The sequence below is a fragment of the Pseudophryne corroboree genome, chromosome 11 (assembly GCF_028390025.1).
Source record: "Pseudophryne corroboree isolate aPseCor3 chromosome 11, aPseCor3.hap2, whole genome shotgun sequence".
Lineage (NCBI taxonomy): Eukaryota > Metazoa > Chordata > Amphibia > Anura > Myobatrachidae > Pseudophryne > Pseudophryne corroboree.
In genome coordinates this window covers 15,738,640-15,757,187 of record NC_086454.1, presented here as the reverse complement: position 1 = coordinate 15,757,187, position 18,548 = coordinate 15,738,640, and the positions used below count along the sequence as shown (strand labels likewise).

Sequence of the window (18,548 nt, the reverse complement as noted above, 5' to 3'; positions counted from 1 at the left end):
CTCAATTGCGACTGATTGCAAATTTTTGCAAAATATAACAGCGCTCCGTCGGACAGAGCTGTAGTGGACTACAAATCCCAGCATGCCTCTGGCATGGAAGAGCTTACTGGGCAGCTGTATACGGTGCTACAATAGCTGGAGACTAGGCTTCATAGTCCTGACTAGAACAGCCAATAAACATAACGAGACAATTAAACCGGCTTAAACCAATATGTATTTCAGTCACCGTCTCGATGATCTCACTCCTAATACACAATATTTCTTCATGGCGGTGCAGATCGGCGTCTCCGGATAACAGCGATCTCTCGGTAGTCAGGAAATTGCTGAGTGTTTTATTCACATGATCAGAGTCGAAGGGGTATATTTACTAAAGTGGAGATGTTTCCCATGGCAACCAATCAGATTCTACTTATTTATCTAGCACCTTCTAGAAGATAATAGACTCTGGTTGCTATGGGCAACATCACCACTTCTATAAACCCGCACTTTAGTAAATACATCTCCTAGTCTCCAAGAAAATGGCGTCTGCACATTGTGTAGGAACGTTTTTAAAATTGTTGTTGATGTGCGTTTAAAATGTGAAGAATCTGTGAATCTGACAGTGTCATTGGGGGTCATTCCGAGTTAATCGCTTGCTAGCAGTTTTTAGCTGCGAACAAATGCAGCAAGCGATCAGCTCAGAATGACCACCATTGTCTGAGACAGGACCTTGTGGTATTTTAATTGTTTTATTCTTTATTTTTATGTACCTGTCACCTCCATACAGTGAAGGTAATTATTAGGAGGCACCAACCAAACTAGTACTGTCACTAAGCCATGAGGTGTTTTGTGCCTCATGCCACAGAGACATAGCTAGCTCTTAGTGAATAGATGAGGCGCACCCTCGTGAATATTGGTTCAGCCCACAAAATGGCTGCTGTCAGCACTCGGGGGTGGGGGAGAAGGGGGTGCACTTTGTCCTTGTTATTCAACCACTGACTAATGGCGTATTTTCCTCAGATGCGGCCATAAGAAGAAACTGATCATAAACGGCAACAAAGGGTCCCTGGAAGATGGCGTCGTCATGGAGCAAAATGGAGACACTGTGAAGTCTCAGGAGATGGTGCAGTTGGTGTCGCAGGACCAGTCCAGCAACCATGGAGGTGACGCCATGTCGCAGGAGGAACACAGAAACGCAAAGGACGTGGACATGAAAATTGGAGTCTAGACTCGCGTTTCCTCAGACAATGGGGGGGAGGGGTGGGTACGCTCTTGGAAATTAAAAGGACTGGGACCGAACTATTATAATGAGCCACTGACAGAATTCTGTGTTGCTTTATGTTGCCACTTCAAGCCACAAACGACTTGCCCCCCCCCCCCCCCCTCCCGCCCGCTGTTGGCGGGAGGGCAGGCGCTTCCCGCTCGGATTCTGGTGATAGGAGTAGAAGGCGGGTGGATGTCGGAAAACCAGAGATGTGCAAACATCAGGCGCAAAACATGAGAACGCGTCGCCGTGGTCCAAAGTCAGTGGCCAGAGTGGTTTATAAGCGATACGGGTGATATAATGATTGGATCACAGTAATTTTATAGGCTCCACAGAAACATGAACACGCTGAGACATATATAGGCCCAGAGGTGCACTGTAAGGAAAGGGGGGACCCATATTTATAATAGATAAGCTTGTACATGCAGCAGAATTACCCCAGGCACAGTGAATGTATAAAACGTATGAGACAGGCGACTGGGGGTCCCACTTCATCTCCCACGTTCCGGCCTCGTCCCCTGCAGCCAGCGCTGTCACCATAGTATATAGGCACACATACATCATATAGAAATACATGTATAATCCAGGGGCGAAGAGATTTCAGGGAGTCCGCATCAATCAGAGTCCCCTATGTTACTGGGACAGTGATACAACGTCTACATAGAAAGGAACTCTAACTATAATTATATATATATATATATATATATATATATATATATATATATATATATACAGACACACACTTTTACACTTTATATCCTGTACCCCGTGTAGTAATTATGTGGGCGTGTTAGTAGAGGAGGCCAGGCTGGGTACAGATTGGCGCACTCGAGTCACTGACGCCATTGCTTTCTTATAAGTGGGGTGGTCCGGCACCTGGCAAGAGACCCCCACCTGATTGCTACACAAGGACAGCGGGACATAAGGATAAAGGTTGCCCAGACGTTCCGCACCCCCACCCCCACCCTCATTTTGAAGCTTGTTTATTAACATGATGTAAATAGAACAAATGACATATTATATTTAACTTACCTGGCAACATTAGATGTATTTCCTGGGACATTTTGCTGCACAGCCTGTGTATCTATCTAAGCACATCACACTGTCTCCATGCACATTGGAGAACTACAACTCCCATCAAGCCCTGCTTACTGAATCTTATTCCGATGTATATTTCTCTATAGTCTCAGCTTATAAAACCCACAGAATGAGAATCGATGGTAAGAATTATACAGTATCAAACCGATAGGAAAAAGAAGCAAAGTTGCACTGAAAAATAGGGACATACCTTTAATACCTGGGACCATCCTTGGAAATAGGGACTGTGGGCAGCTGTGCTTTTATAAGACGAGTTGCAGCGTATTTATTTTATTTGCAGACGACGCATTGTACCGCTGGCAAAGTATTACAGAGAAACCAAACTGGCAACTTCCTCCGGTTTGCACAGCTCTGCAGGGGAGGGAAAACGAGGGGTTAATGTTTGGGTGAGACCCTTTCACTGCTGATTATCTGTCCTATCACTGGGTAGCGCAGTTCCTGCAATTTCAGGTGACGGCATTGAGAATACGTGACACGTCACTGAGGTGACAATATAATGCCGCATCTCCGTGCTGCTGGCGCCTCTGCCGAGTGTCTGAGAAGCGGAGGTAGATTACTAAAAAACATAACAATTTGCGGAATTGCCTTAGAGTCGCTCGCTCAGATGTAACGCTTAGGGACGATAGACGTGGAAAGCACTAGATAAATGATTCAAAGCCTAGGAATATTTTATTGGATGAACATTTGATGCCGTTGTGTAAACAAGCGAATGTAAACTTAACCTGTTTGCTCCAAAATGGAACCTACAATCAGGTTTAAAGGTTCTGCTGGCAACTGATGGGTTAAACAGTGAAGCTAGATGCCTGGCAGATATGTGTTTTGTACATATAGTTCACCTGCGTACTGTATATAAAAGCTTTGAAACTGTCCGACTCTTGTCTTTCTATAGAGGAAAATGTGCTCATTGCTGGGAGTGACCGGTGGGTGGCCGTGGGATTGTATGCTGCTAACCTAGGTGGTCATTCCGAGTTGTCTGCTCGCTAGCAGTTTTTAGCAGCCGTGGAAACGCCATGACGCCGCCCACTGGGAGTGTATTTTAGCTTAGCAGAAGTGCGAACGAAAGGTTAGCAGAGCGGGGACAATTTTTTTGTGCAGTTTCAGAGTAGCTCTAAACCTACTCAGCGCTTGCGATCACTTCAGACTGTTCAGTTCCTGTTTTGACGTCACAAACACGCCCTGCGTTCGCCCAGCCACGCCTGCGTTTTTCCTGGCACGCCTGCGTTTTTCCGAACACTCCCTGAAAACGGTCAGTTGACACCCAGAAACACCCTCTTCCTGTCAATCACTCTGCGGCCAGCAGTGCGACTGAAAAGCATCGCTAGACCCTGTGTGAAACTACATCGTTCGTTGTAATAGTACGTCATGTGTGCGCATTGCGCCGCATGCGCAGAAGTGCCTTTTTTTGCCTCATTGCTGCACAGCGAACCAATGCAGCTAGCGATCAACTCGGAATAACCTCCCCTAGGCCGCAGTGTGCCCGTTCCAGGCCTTTGTGCATACTGTATGCCACTTCTTGGCAGACGTGCCCTCTTATGAACGTCCCTTCCAGGTGGGTTGACCATGCCCAATCAAGCATTTTGCAACATTGCGCAAGGGGCGGATCCTTGATAGTGTGGGGGCTTTCACTCAAGTTGCTATGACTTAGAAAGTAATCCTAATTGTTAATCATTTTAATTACCACATTTTTCAATACATTTCAATGTACAATTAGGTTACTAGATAAAACATTTTGCAAACTCGTCTCTCAAGGAGAAGGGGGGGGGGGGGCATAGGATCAAAATGAATTCTTATGGTTGGACGTGGGTTCTCCATAGGGTTCTAACAGCCATGTGGGCAAAATCCAGGATTTGGACCAGGGGTACAAGGTGGGAGATGGACATGGCACATGCGTTAGTATTAGGAGAAAATGCCAATGGTTAGATGGCACAGTCGCCACCTTAGGGAACCAGAAATGAATCAGATATAAGTCACTCCGACACTCTACCATTTATATATGTGAACTTCAAAAGCAGATAATAGCAGCTTCAATAAAAGCTCTTCCAGTATCATAATAAGAACAGAGAGCAGGATCAAAGCCTGTCCCTACGCAGCGCATCACCTCAGGGACGCATTACACGGTGCCTCCCTGTCATTCCAGACATGAATTACTTGTAGACGGAGATTTGGGCCAGCAGTAAACTGAGTTCTCAGGGGGACTGCGCCTAGGATTGTGGGAGGGGCTTACTTATGGAAAATTGGGTGACATTTTTAATCTTTTTAAAATAATTTTCAGCAGATTAAAGAAAACGTTACCATAAAGGTGACAAATTAGGCCGGCTAGTTGAGGACAAGGGGTCAGTTGTTCATACCTGTATTTAAAGAAGATTTAAAAAGACAATGGTGGTCAATCATTCCGAGTTGATCGCTCGCTAGCAGTTTTTAGCAGCCGTGCAAACGCTATGCCGCCGCCCACTGGGAGTGTATTTTAGCTTAGCAGAAGTGCGAACGAAAGAATCGCAGAGCGTCTACAAAATTATTTTGTGTAGTTTCAGAGTAGCTCCAGACCTACTCAGCGCTTGCGATCACTTCAGACTGTTCAGTTCCTGATTTGACGTCACAAACACGCCCTGCGTTCGCCCAGCCACGCCTGCGTTTTTCCTGGCATGCCTGCGTTTTTACGAACACTCCCTGAAAACAGTCAGTTGCCACCCAGAAACGCCCACTTCCTGTCAATCACTCTGCGGCCAACAGTGCGACTGAAAAGCTTCGCTGGACCCTGTGTGAAACTACATCAGCCATTATAAAAGTACGTTGCGCGTACGCATTGCGCCACATATGCATGCGCAGAAGTGGCATTTTTTTGCCTCATCGCTGCACAGCGAACGAATACAGCTAGCGATCAACTCGGAATGACCCCCAATGCGCAGGGACTCCCATTTCTGGAAGTAGATATGTATGAATGCTCCATTGGCAGAGGAATTGGTAGAAATTGGGTATTTGGGGGACAAATTATTCCAAAAACATTTTATATGGTGTCCTGGGACAGTCACAGATATGCCCTCAGGATGCACAACCAAGGGGTCTATTCATGAAGCAGTGATAAGAGTGGAGAAGTGAGCCAGTGGAGAAGTTGCTCATGGCAACCAATCAGCTGCTACCTAAAATTGTATAGAATGCACTTGATAAATGTTACTTCAAACCTGATTGGTTACCATGGGCAACTTCTCCACTCTTTTCACTGCTTTATGAATAGACCTGTTATTAGTCACCAAAGTCCCCTGCTGTGAAGAGAGGGCCCTGCTATTCGCAATGGGATAGTGCCCTCCCCCCAAATTCTTGCCACACCCCTAGTACCAGGCCCCAACAGATTTCCCAGTGGCACTGCTGGGCCCACTTGTACAGCCAATCGGTAAGAAGCATGGGGTCTCGTCTGGCAGAGCCACAAGTGGCTGAACGGTGATAAACTGAAGGATGCCTAGTGATGAAAGGAAAGGATGAGAGACGGGCTGCGGAGTTAATCAGCCGTACACGCTGAGGAGCATATTTATCAATTACTGGGTTTTAGACCCAATAATTGTAATTTCGTAGTGATTTAGATATTGAATTAATATTCGCCTGAATGTAAAAACACACTTCAAAGACCAAGGCTCTGACAGGATCCCGTCCCTGCGATGTGTCAGGGAGTGAAATGATCCCAATAGGCAGCCTAGGCTCTCACCTCAGACTCAGGGGTCATGGGGTACATGTGATAACGCTATGGGAGGGGCTATGTAAGGCTCCTCCTACAATTGCAGGCTAGTAAGGTTTCCTCATTGTCTCACTAACTAGTCCACATTCAATGTGCAATTTGCATTAGCGTTCACTCCATACTTGCGGGTATCCACAGAAAGCGGGTGTTTTCAGGGCGTATGCTGCAAATATTGAATGATAAATAGGACCATGATGAGCGTCAAAAGAGCCAACTTTAAAATTTTATACCCCATATATGACTGAGACATGATAAGCGACAGCGTGACAGCAGATAACGAGGGGGCTCCAGCAGCCACAGTGCCCACCCACCTGGCTCTACGGTAAGTGTACAGAGGGATAGACAAGAGGGAGCAGAAAGTCAGACATGGGGCGTAAGAGAGAGGGACGGAGATGAGGGACTGGGGACTAGAAAGAGACAGAGAGAATAGAGGAACATTCCTGAGACATGTAAGTGACATATATCACTGAGAGACAGTCAGTGAGAAACCTGAGAGAGAGAGAGAGAGAGAAAGAGAGGGGGGGGGGGGGGGTCTATGAAGCACATCTCATAATGAGAAACAGATGGAGGATGTAACAACACAGAACGTACAGAGACAGAGATTAAGGAGCAAGAAACCGCTTTGTATCAAATTGTTTATTGAATTAGTAATTACAAGTAACTTCCACGCTGGATTCCGGGGGGTATATTTACTAAGGTTCCGATTTTGTCCGAGTTTTTTTTTTTCTAAGTATCATCTCGGGAATTTACTAAGCACAAATCTCGGCAGTGTTGGCTGTATTCGTAATGGTTTTCACGGTAGAGGGCAGAATACGAATGAAAAGACCATCGGTCAAACGCGGCTGTTTGTTCATACAACACGGGAATTTACTATTCATTCGTATTTTGGTGTTTGTCCCTGAATGTTCAAATGCGGTTGTATTTTTTTTGCTAATAGTAAAAAAAAAGCAGCAGCAAAAAAATTGATCTGCTTTTTCCTGGTCTGTTTAGGTTAAAAATGTTAAAAAAAATAATTGCGTGTGGTCCCCCCTCCTAAGCATAACCAGCCTCGGGCTCCTTGAGCCGGTCCTGGTTGTCAAAATACAGGGGAAAAAATTACTGGGGTCCCCCCATATTTATACAACCAGCACCGGGCTCTGCGTCCGGTCCTGGTTCAAAAAATACGGGGAACAAAAGATGCAGGGGTCCCCCATATTTTCCAAACCAGCACCGGGCTCCACTAGCCAGAGAGATAATGCCACAGCCAGGGACACTTTTATATAGGTCCCTGCGGCTGTGGCATTACCCCCCCAACTAGTCACCCCTGGCCGGGGGACCTTGGAGGAGTGAAGACCCCCTAAATTAAGCCCCCTCCAGCCACCCAAGGGCCAGGAGTGAAGCCTGAGGCTGTCCCCCACATCCGTGGGCGGTGGATGGGAGGTTGATAGCCTTTGTGTAAAAAATAGAATATTGTTTTTTTGTGGTAGGACTACAAGTTCTAGCAAGCCTCCCCTGCAAGCTGGTACTTGGAGACCCACAAGTACCAGCATGCGGGGAAATAAGGGGCCCTCTGGTACCTGTAGTTCTACTACAAAAAAAATACCCCCAAAAAAACACAACACACACACCGTGAAAGTAAAGCTTTATTTTTCATACATGCACACTTACACACTCACATACTTACCTACTGCCCCACGGAGCCCCTCGGTCCCCTTGTCCCGTAGAATCCACGGTGGACCTGTTAAAAGATGCCCAAAATACTCACCTATTATCCGGTGTAGTTCTGTCCTCTTCAGTCCATGTAGCATCCAGGGGGTTAAAAAAAAACAAAAAACGACACAACCCGAACCCTCGCCCTAAAGGGGTTCCATGTTTACACATGAAACCCCTTTTTCTGAATGCCGGGACCCCCCGTGACTACTGTCACTGGAGATCCCGCCAGCCAATCAGAGAGCGCCATGACGTGGCGCTCCCTGATTGGCTGGCGGGACAATTAGAGGCTCATAGTGTTTTATTCATTGTCTCAGTAACTAGTCCACATTCCAGGCGTGAGTACAAATGCTGGAGCTTCCCTTAGCTGAGCGGAGGTGGAATCCCAGCAGACACCAGACAAGAGCAGCCTGTATAAGTAATGGTTACAGTAATAGTTTCCATTCTGAAATATCCCTGCTCTATTCTTATAACCCATAATAATTCCTGACCACAGTCTTCTATGTCCAGCCCCGTACTCTCTGTATAGTGTATTACGTGCCAGCAGTCCTTAACTGCTCATTCATTTCCCATCGTATTAATTACAAATTCCCCACTGGTCATCATAAACATTCATAATGCAGATAAATATCCCAGAATGCCATGCCAACCTATGGCAAGACATACTGTGATTTGTAGTTCCACAGCAGCTTCAGAGGCACCAGTTGGCGACCACGGTAATATCATTCTGTATTTGGGTTGAAGTTTTCTTTCGACATTGTATCCCAATAGGAAGCTAATGTATACAGTTTAGTATTAGATTAATATCAAGGTGCGCCCCTAATGGTCATTAATAATAATAATAATTTTATTTATATAGCGCTCTTTCCCCAACAGGGTTTATGGGCTGTAAGACGTGATTACCTGCGCTGGTTCTAATGGGCACAAGTGTCTCTACTCACTAAGCAAGCGTTTTGAGGTGCACCCCCACCTTCCGCTCCCTGGAAACGTTACATCATTACAAGAAGCCACAGGTTGTGTGCGTGGGGCTGGAGAGCTTGTAAAGTCACAGAGATATGTTCAGGCAGCGCTGGGGACAATGGAGGTGCTTTTATTTATTTCTTTTCTTTACATAATTCACTGCGACAGGCTGTAAGAAGAACATCAGCAATTATCATCTTTCCACGGTTTGTTTCCTCAGTCTTCTGTAAATGCTATATAATCATGCACAATATTATGTGATTGCCATAGCAACCACAGTTACATGGCACATGATACAGGCATCTCAGTGACGTTGGAATGCCACAATTCCCCCCCACTACCACCACCACCTCTGTCTGTGCACTGTGGCCTCCATCCTCCCCCTTCTTCATTCTTGCCAACAGTCAGGAGACCCCTATTGGCGATGGCGTAAAGATGGGATAACACTGGACAATGGGCCTAATTCAGACCTGATCGCTAGCAGGTGATTTTTGCATCCTTGCGATCAGATAGTCGCTGCCTACAGGGGGAGTGTATTTTAGCTGTGTAAGTGTGCGATCGCATGTGTAGCAGAGCTGTACAAACAGATCTTGTGCAGTCTCTGCGCAGCCCAGGACTTACTCAGCCGCTGCGATCACATCAGCCTGTCCGGTCCCGGAATTGACGTCAGACACCCGCCCTGCAAACGCTTGGACACGCCCGCGTTTTTCCAACCACTCCCAGAAAACGGTCAGTTGACACCCACAAACGCCCTCTTCCTGTCAATCTCCTTGCGTACGCCCGTGCAAACGGATTAATCGCACAAACCCATCGCTGAGCGGCGATCCGCTTTGTACCCATGCGACGCGCCTGCGCATTGCGGTGCATACGCATACGCAGTTTGGACCTGATCGCAGGCTGTACGAAAACGCAGCCTAGCAGTCGGGTCTGAATTACCCCCATTGTATGTTCCTGACATACTTAATACATGATCCATATTTGGGAATTATTAGTCTTAAATTATATACATACAACAGACATAACAACAAGTACAGTAAGATTCAATTAGTATTGATGCTGTGCAGATGGTTCGTAAAAAATGACGGGCGTTATTTTAACTTCCCTTCAAAATAAGGAGTATATATAACCACATGGTGCTGCAGTAATATACCTGAGAGCCAGCTGGAAGGAAAGCAGAATACTGGAGTTAGATACCATCCAATACACATATAAGGGGCAGATTTCTCTACCACTGTAAATTGCCCCCCATAACTACCATTTCTAATTGCAGCATATTGCAGAAATAAGACAGGGGGCGGATCCCTCCCAGTATGCGGCGCAGTTTGAACGGCAGCTAGCCGGCAGCCACGAATGCACAGGAGGACTCTGGAAGTCCTATAAGCCACCCATGACTTTATTCTGACGCACTTAACATTTATAACTAGCTAGCTTATCACTAAGAAATAACCACACAGACACCAACTGCTAGATTTAAAAGGTCAAACATATATTTATTGTTTGATGACCTGTCGTTTAAACTAAGAATATTGGAGGATGGCGAGAAAAGGCGCTACCAACTCACCAGCACCAGTCAACTATAATAAACCATAAAATAGGAGGGGCCTCACAACCGCCTCCTTAACATAACCCGCACTGCGCAGGACTCACCCCCCTTACTTTAGCAGAGCCGTGGACGAACCCGCACAGGAACATCCGTAGTCCACCCGCAAGGGGAGGGCACACTCGCTGTTCAATCAAAAGGGGGTGCCCCACAGTGACCACTTATGTAACTTTGACCGCTGGCTGGTAGCGACTTTCCGCCACAACAAGGATTTTAACAAAACCCGCAGACCGCAATCCAACCAAAACCAAAAGAAAAGACTCAACCCGACACTACTCTGAAGATACTTTCCAAGAACACACCAATACCCGCAGGGGAAAGGTGAACACCGTCCTCCCTATAAAACTGTACATTGCGCAGAACCAAGAGCGGGTGCCTAACTACTAAACCCCCTATCGCCCGCACGTATACTGACACCGCGGAATTAACTTTCTTCCTCGCTTTCTCAATTGCAGAAAAACGAACAGCACCCCGCCAGTGAAAACAGGGCACCATGTCAGACCACACAACTATCACCCGGGGCCAGGATGCCCGTAACGCCACTAAGTCCGCCTTGATACTCAGGATAAGGTCGATGCCTTTGACTCGACCCATATCATTCCCCCCGAGGTGAATGACAATCCAGCCGGGCCGCCCCCACCTTCGCTCATGGCGAAACAGCAAGCGAAGTAAACCCATCCAACGCAAACCTCTAACGCCCAACCATCTAACTACCTTGTCCCCCAAAAAATTGCCTGTTCGCCCTGCCATAGGATGCCTCTCCGCCCAAAAAATGAAAGAATGGCCAATAAGCCAAATCTGATCCGAGACGTCCAAAGCAGCTGCAAAAGAAAATTCCTACCGTCAGCAACTTATACACATTACAGTAACAAACAAATCATGCATCTAAAGAACCCGAGTGAAGGAGAAAACTCAAAAAACCTCCCGTGGACCGTGAGTGATGCCAATTGTAATTCGGCCCCCTTGAAGGAAAATGTAAAAATTCACTTCACACCCCCCATTCCTGAACGCTAGCCGTTCAAGAACCGACGGGTAAAACACGTTTCCGGGTTTGCGCAACAGGCGCAGTGAAACAACACAGATAACAACACTCCATAACCAGGGCGCAAGCCCAGCCAAATGAGACCGGGCTTCAATACCCAAGACGGTATCTTGCCCGCATAGGCAAGACCCACTCACCGAGGCGGTGTTAAACCCATCACCCAACCTGCCCACATACCGTCGACGAGGCAAACCTGCCGCCTTAGTCAACGAGATTCCACAGGAAGGGCGGAACCGATAAACCCCCAACAGCAGCATCAGGAACCAGTTCCCTAAACTTATTGAACTCAAAACGTGACAGTGCGTCAGCGATTCTATTGTCCACACCCGGGACATGCGCAGCCGTGAAATGAATATTAAACCTCAAGCACTTAAGCACTAAATAACGTAACAATCGCAGCGCTTCCGGTGAGGACGAGCGTTGGTTATTGACCGCGTGCACGACACCCAGATTATCGCAGCGGAACACAATGCTCCGATCCGACAAGCTGAGTGCCCACAATTCGACGGCCACTATCAAAGGGAACAATTCCAAAAGAAGCAAGTTCTTTGTATAACCTCGGGAAACCCATGCTGAAGGCCAATGCGCGGCGCACCACTCTGTCTTGAAAAACGCCCCAAAGCCCGTACCCCCGGCGGCATCGGTAAAAAGTTGCAGGGCGGCGTTGGAACAACGTTCCGCCAGCCATAACACCTCCCGGTTAAAGGAAACCAAAAAAGTGGACCAGATTCTTAAATCCTCCCTATTTCCCCGCGAAATGTAAACCGTATGGTGAGGTTTCCGAACCCCTGCTATGGACCTCTCAAGTTTACGGCAGAAAACGCGACCCATGGGTATGATCCTGCACGCAAAATTGAAAGATCCAAGCAACGACTGTAACCGCTGTAATCTGACCCTACGACTGAGGAGGCATTGCTCTATGAGCACCAGCAATTTTTGCACTTTATCGGCGGGAAGCCAGCAGCAACCGGCCTCCGAATCGATTTCAATGCCCAAATAACTGAGACACACCGTGGGCCCCTCGGTCTTATCCGAGGCCACGGGAACGCCTAAACGACCGAATAAACTCTGGGCTAAACTCAGCACGTCCCCGCAAACCGACTCATCCCTTGGACCCACGAAGAGAAAATCGTCTAAGTAGTGGGCAACCCCCGGGTGGCCGGAGGCTAACACCACGCACCAATGCAAGAACGAACTGAATTTCTCAAAGTAGGCACAAGAGATGGAACAACCCATGGGCAAGCACCTGTCAACGTAAAATCCACCCCCTAACCGGAAACCTAGGAAACGGAGGGAATCGGGGTGAATGGGCAGGAGGCGGAAAGCGGACTCGATGTCCAGCTTAGCCATGAGGGCGCCTGGACCAGCCCCTTTGACTAACCGCAGAGCCTCATCAAAGGATTGATATCTCACCCTGCAAGCGTCCTCCGGGATGGCATCGTTGACTGAGCCACCCCGGGGGTGCGACAAATGTTGAATGAGGCGGAATTGACCCGGGGCCTTCTTGGGAACCACCCCCAATGGAGAGATGCACAGCCGGGGCACTGGAGGGGACGGGAAAGGGCCGCACATGCGTCCCAAGTTGATTTCAGCCTGCACCTTATGGGAGACAACTGAGGGGAAATTGCGTGCGGATTTCAAATTTCGCCTGGAGACCACGAGGACCGAATCCGGGATGGGGAGCCTGAAACCGTTACGGAAACCCTCCAACAAAAACAACCCTGAAGTGACGTCAGGGTAAGCACCCAACCATCTGGTCAATTCAGGGACGTTAATGGGGGAAAACGCCTTACTTTCCACTTCCAGGCACCTCGGCCGCTTGGGCCGGGACCCGGAAGGGGACGGGCAATCTTTGGCCGGGTGTCCACCGCCGCACACTTTGCAGGAGTGGCGAAAACGGCAGTTAGAACCCCGGGGACACTTGCCCCCGTTGAAAGCGAAGCATTTCCCTTTATTCCCTAGAGGCGGGGTCGGCCGGGCACCCACACCCGGCTTGCCGCCCTGGGCCTCCGCGAGGGGCCTATTATGTTGAGTGACCTCCAACCAGACTTCAACGTCCTTAAACCCCAAGGGTAGTGTCGGGTTACCGTCTTGTTTACGACGGAATTTCTCGTCGTAGTCCCGCCACGCGTAACCCTTGGAGGTCAAGTACATCTCGTGCACCAAGAACAAATATTTGACCGTGTTATGATACTCCTTCGGCCGCGTCTCCGCGTAACACGCTGTGAACACTAAAAACCCCTGGAGCCACTGATGAAAATTGCGAAACGCATTCTCACCAATGCCCCCGACCTTCTTGGCCTTATCGAACGCCTTCCTCATGTCATCCGTAAGGGTGAACATGTCGACGTATTTACCCTTCCTAATTTTTTCCCTCATCCGTTTACGCAAACCCCTGGTGACCGCAGTGTTTGCGCAGTGCACCATTTCCGTAAAACGCGGAGGGTCCGGCGTGACCGCCGAAACCGTGCCCTTAGCCTTCCTATCTCTTTTATGCAAGCGATGCGCAATGAGCTTGGCTTATTTACGCGGGCGCCTAGGGGACCCGGAAGACCTAGTATCCGAAGCAGAGCTGGAAGAAGAACAATCAGAAGAAAAATTAACTGTCTCACCAGTTCCAGAAGGACCGCCCACTTCTTCGGACGTGGCGGCGGGGCCGGACGGCACCTCTTCAGGGACCCGAGGTCCCCCAACTGCGCCCGTTCCCACTTGCTCGGCCTGCGTCACCACTCCCGTCTGCGCTTCACTGGATGTTGCTGCTGCCCGGCACCAGATGATCCGACCGGGGGAGAGATCCCCCCGGACACGCCGCCACCTGATGGGGAAAAAGAAGGGGGGGCACAAAAACGGCAGCCTCCGGGGGGGGGGGGGGGGACCGGAGGCAACGGAGGGGGGGAAGCAGAAATTGTGGTCTGGGAACGGGGGGCAGGCATGTCCACAGCCGCTGGGCTCGCCGAGCCCCCGGCCGCACCAAAAGCCGGAGGCCATGTGGCCGGGGCGGTAAAACCAGAGTGCCAATTATACGGAGCCTGAGAAAACGGCGCCGCCCAGTAAGGCGTCTGCGGGTGAGCCCCGGAAATAAAACCGCCACCGTAAGAGCCTGCAAACGGGGCAAACCCCGGACCACTCGGCGCAGGCCAAGATGTCACCCCGCCCTGCGAGTGCGTAAACGCCGGTGGCAGGTAAGGGGATGACAAAGTGACCCGACCCCCTCGGAAATCAGGTGCCACCCCGGAAGTCATGACCGGGAATTGCAGCGCACCCGACCAGGCAACCGACACCGACGCAGCCGGCAGGAAACCCCCGGGCACCGCGTGATACGCACCACCCTGGGATGCAAATGAAGCGGCCATGGAACTGTGCCCTGACCCCATCTGCTGTACCATGAGTTGGCCAGCAGATGGCGTCACCTCACTGGGCCACAGGCCACTGATCGGCGGCAGCAGGATCTGGGACACCGGGAGCGCCCCCGGGAGAATCACAGATGCCTGGCCGCCTACACCCGGCGACCCCATGCCCACTGCGGCGGTGGAAACCATGGGAACGGCTGGGGGGAAAAGGGTATCCAAACCACCCCCATAAGTGTGTGTGAGCGCGGGCCCGGCCCTCCGCACTGCGCCCGACGCCGCTGGTAACGCGACTACATCGTGTACCAGCCATGCCCCCGCAGGGGAGCCGGCTGGTGAGAGCCCCGGCAGCATGCGCCCTTGAGCGGCGTCACAGGGCCTGCTCGGCGGGTCCCCGGACACGCTCACCGCGGCAGTGGGAAAAAGTGCCTGACCGCCCAGAGAGGCCGGAGACCCGGCGCGCGCGACACTTCGGCCACGCCGGGCTCCGGGAGCGGCAGTCGCAGGCGAGACCCCGCCACCCGTGGAGAGCAGCACCATGTCTCCAGCGGGCGGCGGCGGTAGCCAGCCGCTGCGAGCGGACGGGCGGCCTCAGCCAGGCGGCGGGGAGGGGCTGCTGACCTACGGGGACGGGGCATAGCGCTAGCAAGGGGATTATAAACAACTGGAACAGTGTGGAATTGAGTTAGAGGGTGAAAGGAGGCAAACACTAAACAGCTATACTGTAATACACCTTACCACATCCAAGGAAAAACTGGCAAGAGGAAGATGGCTGCCTAATCCCAGGACTATATACCCCTGCGTATACTCCTCCTACCCATCCCTCATAGGCACCTATCGGTCACCTGACCACAACTGTCCATCACTAAGGCTAGCCCTGCCTATCCTCAACACATGTCACAAAAATTCCGGGTGCTTATGTGGCTTCGAGCCTATGCGGATCTCTGCCTGCTTAATTGCAAAGTACAGCTCTTATCGGGAGATCTCTCTTACTCACACACAATGGTACTAGCGCATTGCGTCACTAAACGCTGCTATGCGTGCGATCTTTAGCGGGATGTATCACAGGCAAAATGCGACGCTTGCTGCATCACAACCACAATATATGTTTGCAATTTATGGAAATTCTGTTAGCAAGACAGTGGGTTCAATAAACGCCGGTCCCAATGCGGATTAAAGGGTAAAGTGATAGTTTGTTCCCAGCTACCGTGACTTTACACCCAACATGCTGCGCCCAGTATGTACAATGTGGGCTGCGGGAGAGGAACACGAACATTCCCATCCTTATCCCCCAAAATAAGAAAATTGATGAAAATGCGCCTATAGGATGGCGGGACACGTTCCGAAACGCTTTGTTGTTCAGAGTGGTAAATTGGGCATTTTTACAGTCCCCATAGAAAGCTAAAGGGACGGCTTTTGTGCCGGAAACCAAGGGATTGCTACAGGTATCTCTGACATACAGTATGCAGTGGCACCATAGGCAAAAGCAGGGGGGGGGGGGGGGGGGGGTTTCCGGTTGCCTGGAAACCCCCCTCCTCTTGGCAAGTGGGTCAAATTATGACCATTGCAATGGTATATAATACAATTACTAGAGCTGCTGCCACATCATTCAGTTTAAGCTGCTGCACATGCCCAGGGGTAGAAGCTTCTTCTGCTTCTGAGGCCTCAGTCAGTGCACTGGAACAGAGAGCAGCTACCATGAAGAAGAGACAGGAGCCTTTCCATGAGGTGGGAGAATGTGTGCTTAGAAAGTGCAGTACTGGTTCTATTATGTTTGTGTATTTATTTATTATGGTATGTTTAACCTTTTCCTGACCACTTACATTATCTTATTTATATTAAATATGTTTGATACAGCCTATACTATAGACCAGGCATTCCCAACCACGGTCCTCAATGCACACTAACAGTGCAGGTTTTAGTGATATCCAGGCTTCAGCACAGGTGACTTAATTAGTAGCTCAGTTATTTTGATTTAACCATCTGTGCTGCAGCCTGGATATCACTAAAACCTGCACTGTTGGTGTGCCTTGAGGACCGTGGTTGGGAATGCCTGCTATAGACCATCTGTGTTAAATATTAAGTGTATCCCATGTTCCGCAGAGTGGGAGATAGTGGATTGCATCTGGAAACCCCCCCTAGAAATCCTGCGTTTGCCACTGTGCTCCCTCATAATATATAAATCCCCATAATACTGTATATAATGCCCCATAAACTGGAACCATATTACATTGTATAAAGAACACTGTGTAATGAACGTTGCATCACATCGGGAGCCGGTACACTGATGAAATGACGCCAGGCCCCAGGAATGCTGCAAATCTTCATTTACATGTTTCAGTATGAGAGATTTGAACTGGCAATGAAATATTATTTTATGGGACGATAGAAGATTGTTTGGGAAATGCCTGACTGTGCATTGTCTTAGCATGTCATGGTCACACCCTATCCCAGTACTCAGCGTCTGGGTAAGAAGGTTCCTCATTATATAGTACAGAAGCTGCATCTGTAGGACTGACTCATTCTCCATGGCTGCTCATTGTCTGTTTCCATGCATTGTATGTGCCTGTCAGGCCGGCTTGCTGCAATTCTCTTTCTCAATAAGATCTTGTGGCTAGAATGTCCGGCGGATAGAAATTGTGCAATGCTGCAATGTGACACACAGTACGGGTCTGCAGGGCACACACCGGGGGGGCTTATCGGTGTACTGTGCCCGGACTCTGCGCACTTCTTGCCACCCAGATGGGTTAGATAAGTGTAATGTACCAGCAGTGGATTCATATATAACATTTGTACTGAACTGTATCAGCCAATCAGCAATTTGCTTCAATACGTGCAGCGCAAGTTAGACAACGAAAGCAAACATTTGATTGGATCATTGGTTGCTTGGGTTTTTTTTTTTTTTTTTCAATATATTTTTGATTAAGTGTTAGGTGCAAACAGGTTTGAAACATGATGCCCATTATTTATTCTGTGTTAGTTATTATTTCTTTCTTATTCATAAGGTGATGAGCCAGTAATAAAACACAATGCAGTACCGGCTTCATGTCTGACATCTCATCCAGGAGTGTTGCTTTAAAGCAGAAAGTTATAGAATGTGTCAGCAATAAAAGTCACATTTGCAGAACCCAAAAAGCCCCTCCGATATAACCGGCACATCCATCGCCACCAGAGCCAAACCGCCATTCTCCTTCAGCCCTGGAATGGCCTGTTTAACAGATTACAGGAGCCTTTCAGATTACTGATTCCTGCTGGAGCACTGCGCTCTGACATCACTGTATTACTGCGCCGTGACATCACTGTATTACTGCACTGTGACATCACTGTATTACTGCGCTGTGACATTACTGTATTACTGCACTATGACATTACTATATTACCGCGCTGTGACATCACTGTATTACTGCACTGTGATATCACTGTATTACTGCACTGTGACATCACTGTATTACTGCACTGTGACATCACTGTATTACTGCACTATGACATCACTATATTACCGCGCTGTGACATCACTGTATTACTGCACAATGACATCACTGTATTACTGCACTGTGACATCACTGTATTACTGCACTGTGACATCACTGAATTTCTGCACTATGACATCACTATATTACCGCGCTGTGACATCACTGTATTACTGCGCAGTGGCATTACTGTATTACTGCACTGTGACATCACTGTATTACTGCACTGTGACATCACTGTATTACTGTGCAGTGGCATTACTGTATTACTGCACTGTGACATCACTGTATTACTGCGCAGTAACATCACTATTTTATTACATTATGACATCACTATATTATTGCATTGTGACATCACTGTATTACTGCGCA

At 48.8% G+C, this 18,548-nt stretch overlaps 1 protein-coding gene across 2 annotated transcripts in view; it reads left to right on the top strand.

Moving 5' to 3' along the window:
- Positions 1–3,210, top strand: part of CD44 (CD44 molecule (IN blood group)) — an 88,339-nt gene extending 85,129 nt beyond the window's left edge. For both annotated transcript variants that reach the window (XM_063946298.1, XM_063946299.1), the window contains one exon: positions 1,000–3,210. In XM_063946298.1, coding sequence (XP_063802368.1) covers positions 1,000–1,207 — 208 coding nt within the window. In that variant the 3' untranslated portion in view covers positions 1,208–3,210. The remainder of the gene's footprint in view (positions 1–999) is intronic.
- The last annotated feature ends 15,338 nt before the right edge of the window (positions 3,211–18,548 follow it).